Source organism: Salvia splendens, chromosome 22 (genome assembly GCF_004379255.2).
Source record: "Salvia splendens isolate huo1 chromosome 22, SspV2, whole genome shotgun sequence".
Taxonomy (NCBI): Eukaryota; Viridiplantae; Streptophyta; class Magnoliopsida; order Lamiales; family Lamiaceae; genus Salvia; species Salvia splendens.
In genome coordinates, this window is record NC_056053.1 from 24,683,982 (window position 1) to 24,697,856 (window position 13,875).

General features: G+C 37.4%; 3 protein-coding genes across 12 annotated transcripts; all 3 read right to left on the bottom strand.

Moving 5' to 3' along the window:
* Positions 1-450: 450 nt before the first annotated feature.
* LOC121788042 (epimerase family protein SDR39U1 homolog, chloroplastic-like) lies at positions 451-3,825 on the bottom strand. Its single transcript, XM_042186895.1, has 13 exons — positions 3,646-3,825; positions 3,513-3,566; positions 2,785-2,860; positions 2,137-2,196; positions 1,919-2,037; positions 1,784-1,828; positions 1,620-1,698; positions 1,442-1,503; positions 1,259-1,361; positions 1,081-1,141; positions 933-1,003; positions 707-846; positions 451-641 (listed from the first exon to the last, which is right to left on the bottom strand). Exons 1-13 carry the CDS (start codon positions 3,721-3,723, stop codon positions 540-542), a joined length of 1,050 nt encoding a protein of 349 aa, XP_042042829.1. The 5' UTR covers positions 3,724-3,825; the 3' UTR covers positions 451-539.
* Positions 3,826-4,234: 409 nt separating this feature from the next.
* On the bottom strand, positions 4,235-6,859 carry LOC121785753 (NADH dehydrogenase [ubiquinone] 1 beta subcomplex subunit 9-like). Of its 5 annotated transcripts, none has more exons than XR_006047045.1 (4): positions 6,742-6,859; positions 6,085-6,166; positions 4,617-4,686; positions 4,235-4,492 (listed from the first exon to the last, which is right to left on the bottom strand). XR_006047045.1 is itself a non-coding variant. In XM_042184175.1 (3 exons), exons 1-3 carry the CDS (start codon positions 6,775-6,777, stop codon positions 5,422-5,424), a joined length of 225 nt encoding a protein of 74 aa, XP_042040109.1. In that variant the 5' UTR covers positions 6,778-6,859; the 3' UTR covers positions 4,714-5,421. The 5 variants fall into 5 exon arrangements, 1 of the variants encoding a protein (XP_042040109.1); XR_006047044.1 differs by having other exon boundaries at positions 4,235-4,519; XR_006047046.1 differs by having other exon boundaries at positions 4,235-4,522.
* Positions 6,860-7,722: 863 nt separating this feature from the next.
* LOC121785672 (kinesin-like protein KIN-7F) lies at positions 7,723-13,594 on the bottom strand. Of its 6 annotated transcripts, XM_042184070.1 has the most exons (15): positions 13,547-13,576; positions 13,016-13,090; positions 12,698-12,740; positions 12,156-12,556; positions 11,918-12,007; positions 11,569-11,669; positions 11,319-11,432; positions 11,163-11,244; positions 10,982-11,049; positions 10,794-10,859; positions 10,555-10,679; positions 10,036-10,363; positions 8,791-9,672; positions 8,401-8,690; positions 7,723-8,276 (listed from the first exon to the last, which is right to left on the bottom strand). In XM_042184070.1, the coding sequence occupies exons 4-15, from the start codon at positions 12,376-12,378 to the stop codon at positions 7,964-7,966; spliced, it is 2,682 nt and encodes an 893-aa protein (XP_042040004.1). In that variant the 5' UTR covers positions 12,379-12,556; positions 12,698-12,740; positions 13,016-13,090; positions 13,547-13,576; the 3' UTR covers positions 7,723-7,963. The 6 variants fall into 6 exon arrangements, with proteins under 6 accessions (XP_042040004.1, XP_042040003.1, XP_042040008.1 ...); XM_042184069.1 differs by lacking the exon at positions 12,698-12,740 and having other exon boundaries at positions 13,547-13,594; XM_042184074.1 differs by lacking the exon at positions 12,698-12,740 and having other exon boundaries at positions 12,156-12,500; positions 13,547-13,573.
* Between the last annotated feature and the right edge of the window lie 281 nt (positions 13,595-13,875).

The following is a 13,875-nucleotide window of genomic DNA, read 5'->3' on the forward strand; positions in this document are numbered from 1 at the left end:
ATATTAATATATTGGGTAAAGATTTGAACATAACAATCTTTTTATAACGTTAGGATGGTATATTGGGCCATACAGTTATTAACTTAATGCCTTTATTTTTCAGCCCATTATCATTCTGCAAATGAAGTCCAATATAGATGGGCCAACCTATATATATGTGCTTGGAGAGCTACTTGGACTAGTTGAAAATTATATCAACGTTGAGAATTATATCAACATCTCAGGCTCTCAGTGTGCAGTTTTCTTAAGTAAAGGAAGCTTTATCATACTCCCTCCGTCCCACAAAGTTGGTTCCAATTTTTTGCACCGTTGTGAATTTTAAAAATTTGTTTGACTTTATATTAAATGGAGGTGCAGTAATAAGGGTCTCGTATTGAGGAGATTGAGGGATGTATTTAATGTCTATTTTTGGGTAGATTTCAAATGGGACACAAACTTTGTGGGACGGAGTGAGTAATTCATAGTAGTATTATATATTTATTATAAATAATGCTCCTCAAGTTTTATATCACCAAAAATGTAGAACAAAATGTCCAAGCCTAAGACATGATTGATTTGAGAGCTTGTTTAATGTATGGGTATTTGAAAGAGAACCCAAGCTCCTTAGCCCTCGTTGGAACCACCTTTTGTCCTTCAAGAACCTATCAACAACGGATTAGCTTCAACACATGTTTCAACATCAAACCATCTGAAAATTTTCATTTACCACACAAGCGCCTTCGCCTAGAACAGCCTTGAGCGCGATCTCTGGCACCGGCAGCCATGATGGTCGATCCAAGACCGATCCCAGATGATCACACATCTCCGACAGCCTAACGGGGTTTGGCGATGTTCCATTTATCACTCCTGCCATTCACGTCACATGTATCTCACTTATCTACCTGTGTTACTTAGGGACTGAAGTTGCAAGCACTATCCTAGTAATTTTTCACCTTTGTAAGAAGGGTTGGACAGAGCTTCGTATATCAAGCTTACTAGGTCGTCCACATGAATCCAGGAGAACCTGTAAAGTTTTAACGATGCTGATGTAAACTGACGCGGAAGAAGATTGTATCACAGATCGAATCTCGGAGAAGTTACCATTGCTTTCCAGAACCCAAAGGTCCACCAGCAAACATCATGAAGAGTGGAATCATTTTAGCTGCAAAAGCAGCCAAGGAGTTTCAGTGTTTGATATTGCTTTGTATCAAGAATGTGTGCATGGTTCTGGGCCAGCACTATAAGATCTAACGGTTCGAGGGTTTAGGGTAATATGTACCCAAAGCACCACCCTCTTTTCCAAGAACCACGCCTATACGTATTCGTGCTAGTCTGACATCTTGATTGACTCTGAGAGCTGCTGCTTCCCATTCTCTACAAACCTGAGGAAACAGACTAAGTAAAAGTTTAAATTCTCCAATGAAGAAATACAGTGTTAAGGCTACAAAAAAAGGTTTTACACCTCAGCTAAGTAATCGTTTCCTGATGGACTTTCCTCATCAAAGACTCGGGTTTCACTACTTCCTAAGTAAAACAGATATGATATTAGAACACCAAATCATGAAATTGCTTAAAGGTTTGTTCATCTACTACTGTATAGTCATTATATGATGCATTTAAAAACATTTTAAGATGCCTACCATAGTAGCCGACTGCTGTTGCACTGATCAAAACCTTGGGGCGAAGGTCATCCTGTGTGCTATTAATCAATTCTACAACCTAGAATAATAATGGTTTTCAACAGGTGGTATGGAGATGATTCGAAACTTAAGAAGAGATTCCAACAAGGACGTATGAAGAATACCTTGGAAGTTACTGTAATCCTGCTATCTTTGATCTCTTTCTTGATCTGCAATATGGGCTTTGAGATTAATGCGTGCACAGAAAATATCGTTGATGTGAGGCGTAACATAATCATTCAAGTAGTAGAACATCATACCTCGGGTGACCATCTTGTGCTAATTGGCATTCCGGCCAGATTTACAACAGCGGTAGAACCTTGAATGCAGTTTCTCCACTCCTGTTCTTCTGCTATTTTAATTCCTGGATAGTCCCTGACTACATATAAGAATGAGACGGCAGTTGATTGAACCGTTACATTTTGTGTTCCATCTCACAAATCAAGGTAGTGCAACTATAGCTTCATTACCTTCTTACCCGGAAAAACTGACAGGGCTTTCGACCTAGACCGTGTCAAGACCCGCACACGATGATCATCTAAATTCAAGAAAATCAATGAGTGCACACAGTCACACATAATAATGCACAAGTTTTGCAGCCACTTAGATAGGTAGCAAAAACCAATTAGTTTACACTTTGAAGAGTTCCACAGCTGAAAGAAATTTGTGAATCAAATATAGTAGTAATAAGCAAGCTACTGTACAAGTCCCCTTTAGAAACTAAAAACAGTGTGGCAGCTAAAAACTCGACTAACTGATAGCATTTCAAGATGAACTCTGTTCATAGAAGTTAGCTGTTAGAGAAGAAAAGAAACACTAGAAGGAGAAGCACGACTCATTGATTTGAACAGAAATCGATTAGTTATGCTAGGTCTGTTAGCAGTGGTTATTCCTAGTGAAACAGATAGGAAAGAGTGGGCTAAGGAATATTAACCATCTTCGTACATCTCATGAATGAAAGTTTGAGAGAGTATTTCCATGATTACTCCAACAATATCCGAGCTACTATTCTCGTTGCTATCACTAACCAACTGATTTTATGATCAGATACGGTTATCTGAAACATGTTAGTTCAATAAATCAGCTCGGTGACCATGGATATAAATTCGCTATAGTCTATACATACCTGCAAGCAATCTCTGCACCAATCTTTTACCTATGAAGCCAGTTGCTCCAGTTACTGAAACAATCATCTCATCTGCCTGCTTAAAAAAGGGGCCAAGTAAACATGTCTTAAATATAAAATATCCATATTAATGAACCTTATCACCGAACCTCCCATGATAGACTACATTTCCGTTCGGTAGATAGAGCCCCATCCCATATTTCATTTGATAAAAACATAGAGTAATTCATTTCAAGCAAAAATTTACTCAATCAGCATACATCTCTTAGTTGTACATAGCAATAATGAGCTCACTAAACCTGTTCATATACCACTAGGAGGTGTTGATTGAGTATGCTTATCTTCATCACTAAGATTCTCTCCAATCCTACTCTTTAAATGGGAAACTAATCAAGTAAAATTAGCTCAAACGATAGACATTATCAAGTTGTAAGCCATCTTAGCAAACAATGGATTATCATATAGTAGTACTAATTCAATCACTACCTTAGCGCATAGCCAAGACCATATTTCATCTATTTTGAAGAAAATTGTCATTCCATATGTCCTCCATTCTGATCGAATTTATGGAGCCGACATGAAATAAGCAATGAAAAATGCAAAACATGGAGAACCAAACTTCTTCATCTTCCAACATTTATCAAATTTTGATCGATTGCGTGATCAAATACTAGAACTAGAGAGAGAGAGAGAAGGAAGAGAAGGAGGAAACGAAGTGGAATTGTTACCTTGGCAATGCTGCTAGTTACGGAGAGAACTCTGGTTTGCCTAACTCTCCAAACCTGTGAAAGCAGAGATCAAATTTGGAAATGTGTAGTGGTATAAGGAGAGAGCGAAAAAGAGATGAATTAGAGAGTATACAGCGAGTCGTTGCGGAAAGTGAGGCGAAGGAGTGATGGAATTCGGCCAAGAGATGGATGTGGCTCCGCAGAGTTCCATTGTTAATGAGAAATGGGAGGGAAGAAAGTGAGAGGAGAAGTGTGATTCAATGGTGATATGATATGGTTGAGTGAAAGGGGTCCATTCACAAACCAAATTGTGAGCCACATTCTCTATCCTCTCCGTCACTACTATAACTTTATTTTTGAGATTTTTTGTTTATAATTTATTAATTTTATACTAGTAATTAATTACTATTACGGCTACAAGCGTTCCAACTTATTAATTTTTATCCCATCTTTCAAACATTGTAGTATAAATTTTATTACCACGGTTGAGTTGTGTCACTCGGAACATGATATAATATTATTTTGCATCAAAAAATAAATTATACTAGTACTATATATGAGAATATTAATATTTCACTTCATATTTAGTTTTAGAAATAGTTAATAAGAACGATTGATAAAACTGACAATTAAAGATTGAACATAATTTATAAGCTGAAAATTTTAAGGTATAATCGGTACAATTACTAAAACTTGAGATATTCTAAAACATTAGTGATAAATAAGACAGAATTTAGTCTTATTTAGATAGGTAGAATAAAATGTTACAAATGTTTCTTCAAGATTCTGCTGCATTATTAGATACAGAAAGGAAAAACGATGAACAGAATATGAATATTTCCATCAAGAGTTTCATTGTAATAACTCATTTTTATCAGTCAGCAGCCACTCGATACATCAACCGAGCTAAAACAAAATCGAACAACAAAAAAACCAGAATTCAAATCAGTCTCCCTGCATTGCAGCACCATATTAGCAATCTGCATTCCGACGATCTTCATCAGTTACTGCTATAAAAAAAGAGAGGAAAACAGTAGTGATCGCGATAGAGAAAATTTGTAGACATTTTTTTGGCAGGTTAGTAGCTGAAATATAGTCGCCAACCTCTAGGTATTCCCATGTTGATAAATTTTCATTCATTTTCTTCGCGACCATAGTTATGTATTATCTCAATCTGCAGCAGCAAGAAAGATTAGTTATGTATTATCTCAATCTGCAGCAGCAAGAAAGATTAGTTATGTATTATCTCAATCTGCAGCAGCAAGAAAGATTAGTTATGTATTATCTCAATCTGCAGCAGCAAGAAAGATTAAGGCGTGGGAGCGATTGGATAATATAGGAGTACTTAACGAGATGACATAAAGCAATGTGGCATTGTGAGCACAAAATGACAGTTCTTTAAATACATTTAGAAGAGGACAGAAAACAATTACAAACTATACTGCTTCAGACCAAGCAAATGAAAAGTTTCACGTGTTCAATATACGACTTCCTACTTCTAGAAATATATACTCCATCCGTCTTAATTTAATCGAGACGTTTCTTTTAGGCATGAAATTTAAGAAAGTGGTACTCAGTGAGTTAAAAGAAGAGAGAATAAAATAGACGAGTGAAGAGGAAATAAAGAAAAAGAGATTAAACCGGCTGATTTTTGCCAAAAGAGGAAATTACTCATTTGCTTGGGCCGTCCAGAAAAGAAATATGAATCAATTAACTTGACGTAGGGAAATAAATCCCACCCTGCCACCTCTCTCTCCTCTCATACCAATCACATATTAGCTGACTAAGCTGAACAGTCAAACCCATCCACCCCTATAATATGACTTCATAGTAGCAAAATGATAAGACTTATTTATCGGAAATACTGAGCCGAAACATGCAATAAAAAGGGAAGAAAGGAAAATCAGATCTACAACCAGCTATAGAAAGCACAAGAAGCAGCAAGTCTTTGATAAATTAGCCGAGGAGGTGGTGTTGGGTTTCGGCAAAACTTGGAGCCACCAGGCGCCCATGGAACTGTTCACATAGAATGACCTTCAGGCCCTCAAATAGTATGTCCAAACTAGCATTGACATGCTAAATCAATTCGACCAGAATCATATCTTTCTCAATAACAAATGACACCTCCAACTAATTCAATTTTGAAATAGAAAAGAAAGCAAGAAAAGCAGAATACCAGTTTCTCATGTCATACAAGAATTCTAAAGCAAATTTGAGGTCTGTAGGTTGGAAATTTTGTTAAAACCTATCCAGAACATGAATTCAGAATATGCTAGCTCTCTCTTGTTGACGAGAGCATAACTTTACTTGGTTCCCACCTTCACTGTGAAGCAAATTATTCTACCTAAAAACATACGTGCAACTGTGCAAGCGATTAAAGCCATGCACCACTGACTGTCCCCTATGTACAGTAAAAATTCATAATAGACATGTTCACCATAACCCCTTTGCATTTCGAGAACCAGAGAACGTATTCACACGCGAATAGCTAGACACTCTACCATAAATTATATAGTCCTAGAAATGCAGTTATAGATAATCATATGATTTAAGAATTAAACCAACATATTACCGATGTAGGGATCGGGGTGCTGCCACTTGTTGTGGCTTGCTTCACCATCAGCTATCATTCTATCAATGAGTTCAATATCCTCCTGAAAAGGCCACAGTATCATATAGAAAAACAGAAACACATCAATACAGTGGATACATTTCTCTGGAAACGCAGGAGATATTAGGCGTGATCGCGTGAAAGGCCACAGCATTATATAGAAAAACAGAAATGCATCAATAAAGTGGATACATTTCTTTGGTAACGCAATAGTTATTAGGCATGATCACATTCCATGTACATTTATTCAGGCCATATAGCTAGAAACATATAGTGATTGTCCATTCATCCACTCAAACAATGACTAATCCTATCTCATCATTTACCAAAGAAACAGATTCTGTCGTAACGAGGGAAACGTAAATCATTCGTGAACCAACAGCTAGAAATCAGCTCTAAACAGAATAAGGCGTATACCTAAATTGTAAATTCTACAAAATCTTTTTATCGATCAAATCCCTCATTTTCGCCAAGCCTATTTTCTACCCATAACTAATCAGAACAATGAGTTCAAACCGAATTCAAATAGTAGTAACAATCATCTAAACGTTCACCTTCCAATGAGTAATTAAGTCAAAAAACTAAAATGAAAAATTAAGATCAGGGAAGATAACGAACCACTTGTCTTGGCCTCAAACTTCTCTCTGAGAGCATCAGCCTTGGATGAAAATAAAAGTAAGAAATCAGAAATCAGAAATCAGAAATCAGAAATCATCAAATAAAAAGCTAATCCAATATATATTATTAATGAAAAATAATCTTATTTTAATAAAAAAAAGTTTTCAAAATTTAAAAATAATATATACTTTTGGGAACAGACTAAAAAAAGAATGAATGTATACTATTAGGGGTGTTCGGTTTACAAGATTGTATTCTAGGATTAAATATGTATTATGTTTAGTTCATGAGATATAATCCCACAACTCAATTCTATATGGATAATTAGTCATAGCTAACCCTATATGACTAAAATAATTTCATAACTCAATCTTAGATTATATTTTAATAATTTTATCTAGAAAACCGAACACCACCTTATAGAATAAAAAAGGACTTTTGCGAACATTCTACTTACTTGTTTTACTATAAAAAACTATTAAATCTATGATTAAATGTCTTATTTTATTATTTTAGATATCCACACTAAAATGTATCTTTTTATTTTATACAAACATGTGTCTTTTCATTCATGTTGAGAGACACAACATCACTCACTCGTTCCACTATAATACCATGTCCACAATAAAAAGCTTTTGCTATTTTACGTGTTCACAATAAAACTTCTCATTTCATTTTTGATAAATGGGACTGACTTCTCACTCAGTTGTTTCATTATACCCGCCTCCTCTCACTTCCTCGAGTCGGGTCAAACCCATATTCGAGTCATTTCTGGTAAATAGGACTCACTTTTCACTCGGTTGTTCCATCACACCCGCCTCCTCTCACTTCCTCGAGTCGGGTCAAACCCATATTCGAGTCGGGTTTGACGCACATACCCTGTCCGCATGTGAGCGTTAGCTCTATAGTTAATGATCCAAACAAAAATAACGCACGAATTGCAACTATAAAATAGTAGTAGTACTAAAATTCAGAGTTCGGTTTTCAAATTTTCTTCAAGGAAATGAAGTGGAGTAGTATGTTATAGAATCTTTTACACTACATATCTAGAACACCAGTAGAATAGTTACATTACACACAAAAATCAAATAATTTTCAACACTTCTCCAGACTTATAAGAAAACCAGCGGCAGCTCAAACAAAAAAGTCATCACAAATCACAATACCTACAATTTTTTTTATGGTTTCAATCTATAAACACAGTAACAACAAGGCCTCCTCATCAACTAGTTATCCACCTAAGGGAACGTCGGCTCATCATCCGCTGAGGCGGCATGAAGCTGAGGCCGAGCATCTCCTTCATGCCTTGCCCGTGCACAGAGAAGCCGATGAGCTTAGCAACAACTTCACCGCTCTTCCTAATGTGATTCAAGTCTTCGGTGTCTCTCCATAGAAGCTGGACGAGTCGCAGCCTTCTTCGTTTTGAGTTGATGTCGATACCCCATTCCTCGTAGATTCTGTTTCTTTCACCTTCTGTGAATACTTTGGACATACGCTTGCTTAGCATCTCCCTCTCGCGGCGAAGAGCTTTCTTGCTGTTTGGTCCAAGAAACCACACTTAAACAACCAATTTGCAAAATATAGCATTTTGAAAAGCTCAGGTTAAAAGGGGTGTTTTTTCACTTTTCGTAAAACAGAGTTGATAGTCGAGAAAAATACCTCGATGCCAGTGTAAGAGTGCGGCCATCTTGAATAGCAAAATTACCCCTAGAGAATGTTTCCTTAAGAAAGGATAATCTCCGATGCTCGACCTCCACATAAATGGAATCTGTCATATCTTCCTTAATAAGGAGGATGAAGTATGTCCTGTGTATCAGTGATACATTGCAAGATTGCCAAAGTTCGATTATTGACTTCTGCAACATCTCAAACTTTATGGCCCAATCATTCATTGGATCCAAAGCAACATCTCGTGTATTATTTCCATCTGTTGCATCTTTCAGTTGGACCTGAGAGGAGAAAAATAAGATTATAGTTAGGACTCTCCTTAACAAACACCTCTAAAACAGGGATGAAGGAAAGCAAGTATGATGATAGGACGAGTCTAACCTGATCTGCAGTTTGATTTTCAAACTGAAGCTTGGCCATTTCCCTGAGTCCTGCGACAAAAGAGCCAAGAGTCGGTATATCCTCATCCCCGTCTTCATTCTTAGTCTCATCTATGAAGGAACTATAGTCAGTAGATTGAGAATCGTTTCCTGTCAGTCTGGCACTATTAGTACCGTATATTACAGGAGGAAGTTTCCATTGCTTCCTCTGAAAGGCACCTTCGGGTCTTCCAGTGAAGTCCTTTTCCAACATAGTTGGAGGTGTGCTTTCATTTTGTTCATCACTCCCCATGTCAAGTGGTGAAGTAATCATATTAGCTCGGCAACTTCGGCTTCTTGTAAGTAGTAAGCCTCCTGAAGCAGTCGTACTAGTTGAGGCGCTTGGAGATGTTTCATCAGAGTGAGGGTTAAACAATGAGCCTTGAATGTTTTGCTCCAACGCAACATGAGAGTAAATGTTATCCGTGCCACTAAGTGGTGCCGACGAAACTGGCGATAACTGTGGTTCAGATGATAATGGCGTGCTTTCTTCACTCTCACTTGTTGAGTGGCGAGAAGAAGTGCATGTTCCATCTTTGGCAGAATCATCTACCTCTATACAGCGAATGTCTGTAGAGACTTCATCAAAATCTTCTGCGGTTGCCAACAAAGGTTCTTCCGTTATTTGGCTTGGATCAGATGCATCATCAGATGAATAAGAAACCTGGCTGCTTTGTGAGCGCAGAAGATCCAAAGATCCATTGCGCTTAACCACTCCATTAACAGACTGAATACTGTTGGCTTTCACAGAACTTTTTTCACTTTCAATGGCTCTTAGTAAATCATCAATCCGAGAATGAGCAAGATCTCGTTGCTTCTTCAGCTCCCTCATCTCTTTCTCCAACTGCAGATATCAAGGCAGAACATCAAGCATGCAGTTATTTGTCAATTAAAGCAGCATAACATAGAAATAGCAACGCTAGGGATGTTGTATGCATTACGAGTACAAATTTATGTAAAATTGTTTCATTATTAAATTAGTTCAGTCAAAACAATTTATAGGTTACCCAAGAGGCCAATTTGAGAAAAGAAGCTAACGTATAATATTTCATGGGTACTAAAATTTCAAAAGACCGACCAACCCAAATAAATGGATTAATCGAGTTCTGAATACAAATTACAAAAATTTGAGCGGTGAGTATACAAACTGCACGAATAATTAAATTGTGCATAAAGTACTGTATTTCGTAAAAAAGATAATCAGAACCTTTTCAATGTGCATATCTTTCTTTCTCAACAATGGTCCATGGTCACATGTTGATCCTGGAGCTTTTAACTCGCTTTCCAACCTGGCAACCTCTTTCTGCAGATGTTTTACTAATGCCTTGTCAGACATCACAACATTGACCTTAGCATTCGTAGATACTTCCTTTGCACAGCTTGCAAATAGAAGTGTGTTTCTTGATTGCTCAACATGGCTTCTAGAAGGGTTTAAGGTGCATATGATTGCGGTTCTTGCATTGCCTCCTAAGGCAGGCTGCAGTATGCGAGTAAGCTTCGAGTCTCTGTAATTGACATGCCCATGTCTTCCTTTGCTGCAACAAATTTAGGTGGTAACATAACTAGAGAGAAACATCGACAATTATAGATATCATATGAAGTGTCTCAAGGGAAAACATAAGGCCTCTCAATGTCATGAAATATGGTTGAGACATTACTTTCAACTATCAACTACAGGGTAGCTAGCATATAACAAGGGAAATGAAAGGTATTAGGATCAATCAACCTGAGTTTGCGAATGACTGTCCCCAGAGTTAATAAACTACGGTTTATATGGCAGCCCTCTTTGAGTCTTTGCCCTACTGATTGTGCTTGAGATGCCCGCTCGCTTCCTGCTAGATCAACAAAATTCTGCAGGGAAATATGAAACGACTTGTCAGTTTTTTCTGTTTATACACCCCATTGGATGGATTGAGAAGCATATATGGATAGGAAATTCAGCCAAAAAGTTCAATTCAGCTATACCACACTAGCAGCAAGGGTGGTTGAGTTGCTCTTCCCAATAAATTCACGAGCAGAACTTTCAATTGTCTGGAGTGATCAAATTAGAGAGGCATCAATAAGACTTTCATTGGTTAAAGTAAAAAAAAAGTTAAGAAATTCATATGAGAAGTTATACCGAATAATGAAGAAGGAATGAGAAGGGAGCTAACCAATCTAAGGATTTGATGGGACCTTGAGCTTTTCTCATTCAATGAGGTCTCCCCAATTTGTCTTTGAGCTATGAAGTTGAAAGAGATGCGTAAGAAACATGGTTGTGACTTATAATGTTGAATTTTTAATTACCCAATGGTGGAATTGGAGACCGCATATCCAAAAGGAAAATATCCCAACCTTCACAAATGGACAACAACTCCTTGAGGTGATTCCAGTCCCTCAAAGTCTCTTCTGTGAGTTTCTCTATAATCATTCCTTTCTACACAAATAGGAGAAATAAACAAAGCTGCACTGAAGCACCAATCAGAGGAAACTATTAAACTCAAAACTCACTTCTGGATCATCAAGTAGCCGCAGTTGATTATTATCTGAGCTAAGGAGGTCTCTTACAACTTCATTATAGATCTCCATTGCAGAAAACTTTAAAGCAAATACCCTTTCATCATGCTGAGGGAGAAAAGAATAAGGAGAAAAGATTACTTCCAACAAATAAATATGTTCCACATGTTGAAGGAATAAAGATTTTCTTGATGTAGAAAAAGAATACATAACAGCACTGAGGACTAAGTTAGAATCAAATTACCATTTTCATATATTCATAAATATCAGCAACTGTATACTCAGTAATACCATTCATAGTGTAGGTCTTTCCACTGCTTGTTTGGCCATATGCAAAAATAGTAGCTGATACATTATGCAAATTGCGTTAGTTCCACCTGACAAAAAGACTAGCTCCAGGAGCAGCAAAAAAATTGCATGTGAGAAGCAGGCTGTACTGCAATCTAAGGAACCCAAGAGTTCCATACCATTGCAGTAGAGAAATGCCAGTGCAATTTAATATTTTATGAATTAGTTGAGATTCCAATTGTCACAAAATATGTATATCAAAAACTGGGAAGTATCATTCAATCAAGTTTCAAGCAAATTCTTACAGTTGATTCCACCAACTACAGAAAGTGCAATATCCTTTATCTCTTCATCATAAACTTCTCTTGTTTTGCAGTCACCCCTAAATACTCTGTCTGCACACAAACATGAACAGCTTTAATAAAACAGGGGAAGCAAGTGTCATGTATTCCTTAAGATTAGCAGGGAAAAATTCTGGGTCAACATTATACTCACAGGTCAAAACACTCCTCCTCAACTAGAAAACTAGCATGTAAGACTTACCAAATGAATAAGCTGTCGGGAGTCCTGACCTCTCCTGGAGGCTGTTCCGGTACAAAATGGTGGTCGAGTTGATGCATTCCCAATCAGCAACGTCATTCTGAGCAATTTCCTTCTCATTCAATGGCCTTAATCTCACCAACACCAAAATCTTTTCTTCTGTCCCATTTCCCACCCCTTGCATCTTCTCCCAATCAATCAAGTCATCGCCTCCCATAGCTCCCATTTGCTACACTAATCTCCTCAAATCCACCCTCTGTTGTATTAAGGACTAAATACGCATGATGATAACTCTACCAGAAATCCAAACGGGGAAGAAATCAGCATGATCTTGCTTCCTGCACCATTCTTACAACCAAACATGGCAATATACTGTAATCAGACAGCACTGTCAGTCTCACTCCCTATAGAAAAAAAATACCAGATGAGTTGTCAAACATTGTTTGTCTACAAGAAAGAAAGAAAATTTAGAAAGGTTTAAGCAACTAATATAATATTGATTAAACTAAAATCAAATCATTCACGCGTTAGTTGTAATTAACCACCTTGCTTAATGTTTGGCTTCCAACCTTTTCTTCCAACAGAAACCTAAAATTCCATTTTTTTTTCAAAGTCAGAAAGGAACTCAAGGTTAGATAGCGTTGCTTAATGGGGACATCAACTATGCTTCAACTCCAAGGAATGATTGATACTTGATGTACTTGTTAGAAATACTTTGAAACAAAAGACCGGTGAAAACATGAATAGTGGACCCCTACCCCCACCACCCCACCCCTAATCCCCACCACCCACACATATGTATATACATACATAAAAAATAACACAATTTCATGCGTTTACAGAGAGATCGGTAGATGATTCACCAGAAGAATGATAGTACTTCCTATTTACCCGACGATTCAAACTCGACCTTTGCAATTGTGCAGAAGCTCCCTTTTCTGCAATTCCATAAACAAATAATTATATCAAAATCTCATAAAAAACCTGAACAGCTCCATATAAGGTTAGAATCCACCTAGATAACACATGAAAAAAACTTCATCTATAGATTTGATCACGAAATCATGAATAATAACTCCAAAGTAACTGTAGACGAAAAAGTTTTTAACAAAAATAACGTGCCGAATTTACTCACAAACCACTGCAACTGCAAGCATTAAATTGAATCACATTTTAGAAAAAAATGTACGGATGTAGCTAAAATCACTCCTATTCCCAAAATCCAGCTGAAGAAAGCTCAAAAAAAATTCATAGAAATGAGTGATTGAAGCGTGAACTTGAAGAACTGCTACGACACTTGAATTGTCACTTTACGCGTCGAATAAAGTGGATAATAATACTAATCAACGCACAAAAAAAAGAAGACAAATACGAAAAGTCGATGAGAAAACTACCGATTACTTAATGCAACAGCAAAATTCGTCGAAACTCTTAACCCTTCCCCACCCCACCCCACCCCACCCCACCCCCACGCACCAGCCTTATTCCAACAAACTAACTGGAGATATCGCCAGCTGAAGTGCTCCTACGCTTGGTTTAGCATCAGTCTCTCCCTCTCCCTCCCTCTTTCTCTCTCTCTCTCTCTATATATATATATATGTATATATATTCACTCACGCACACACAGTGAACTGAAGCGCGGTGAAGATGAGCGTGAACGTTATAATTGGTTTGGACCTTCCCGCAGAGGAGAAAGGGTGGAAGGACTATTATGCCCTTTCTT

Bases quoted from the DNA above. Each gene is read 5' to 3' on its own strand.
- LOC121788042 (XM_042186895.1), bottom strand. From the start codon at position 3,723: ATGGAACTCTGCGGAGCCACATCCATCTCTTGGCCGAATTCCATCACT. The intron at 1,504-1,619 runs GTAGGCATCTTA...TGTTTTACTTAG, and splicing joins AACAGCAGTCGGCTACTATG to GAAGTAGTGAAACCCGAGTC. The intron at 1,004-1,080 runs GTAACTTCTCCG...AAAACTTTACAG, and splicing joins TTGGGTTCTGGAAAGCAATG to GTTCTCCTGGATTCATGTGG.
- LOC121785672 (XM_042184069.1), bottom strand. From the start codon at position 12,378: ATGGGAGCTATGGGAGGCGATGACTTGATTGATTGGGAGAAGATGCAA. The intron at 11,245-11,318 runs GTGAGTTTTGAG...CTATTTGTGTAG, and splicing joins GGCTACTTGATGATCCAGAA to AAAGGAATGATTATAGAGAA. The intron at 10,860-10,981 runs GTTAGCTCCCTT...TGATCACTCCAG, and splicing joins CCCATCAAATCCTTAGATTG to ACAATTGAAAGTTCTGCTCG.
- LOC121785753 (XM_042184175.1), bottom strand. From the start codon at position 6,777: ATGCTCTCAGAGAGAAGTTTGAGGCCAAGACAAGTG. The intron at 6,167-6,741 runs GTTCGTTATCTT...TGGCCTTTTCAG, and splicing joins GTTTGAGGCCAAGACAAGTG to GAGGATATTGAACTCATTGA. The intron at 5,529-6,084 runs GTAATATGTTGG...CTATGTGAACAG, and splicing joins GCACCCCGATCCCTACATCG to TTCCATGGGCGCCTGGTGGC.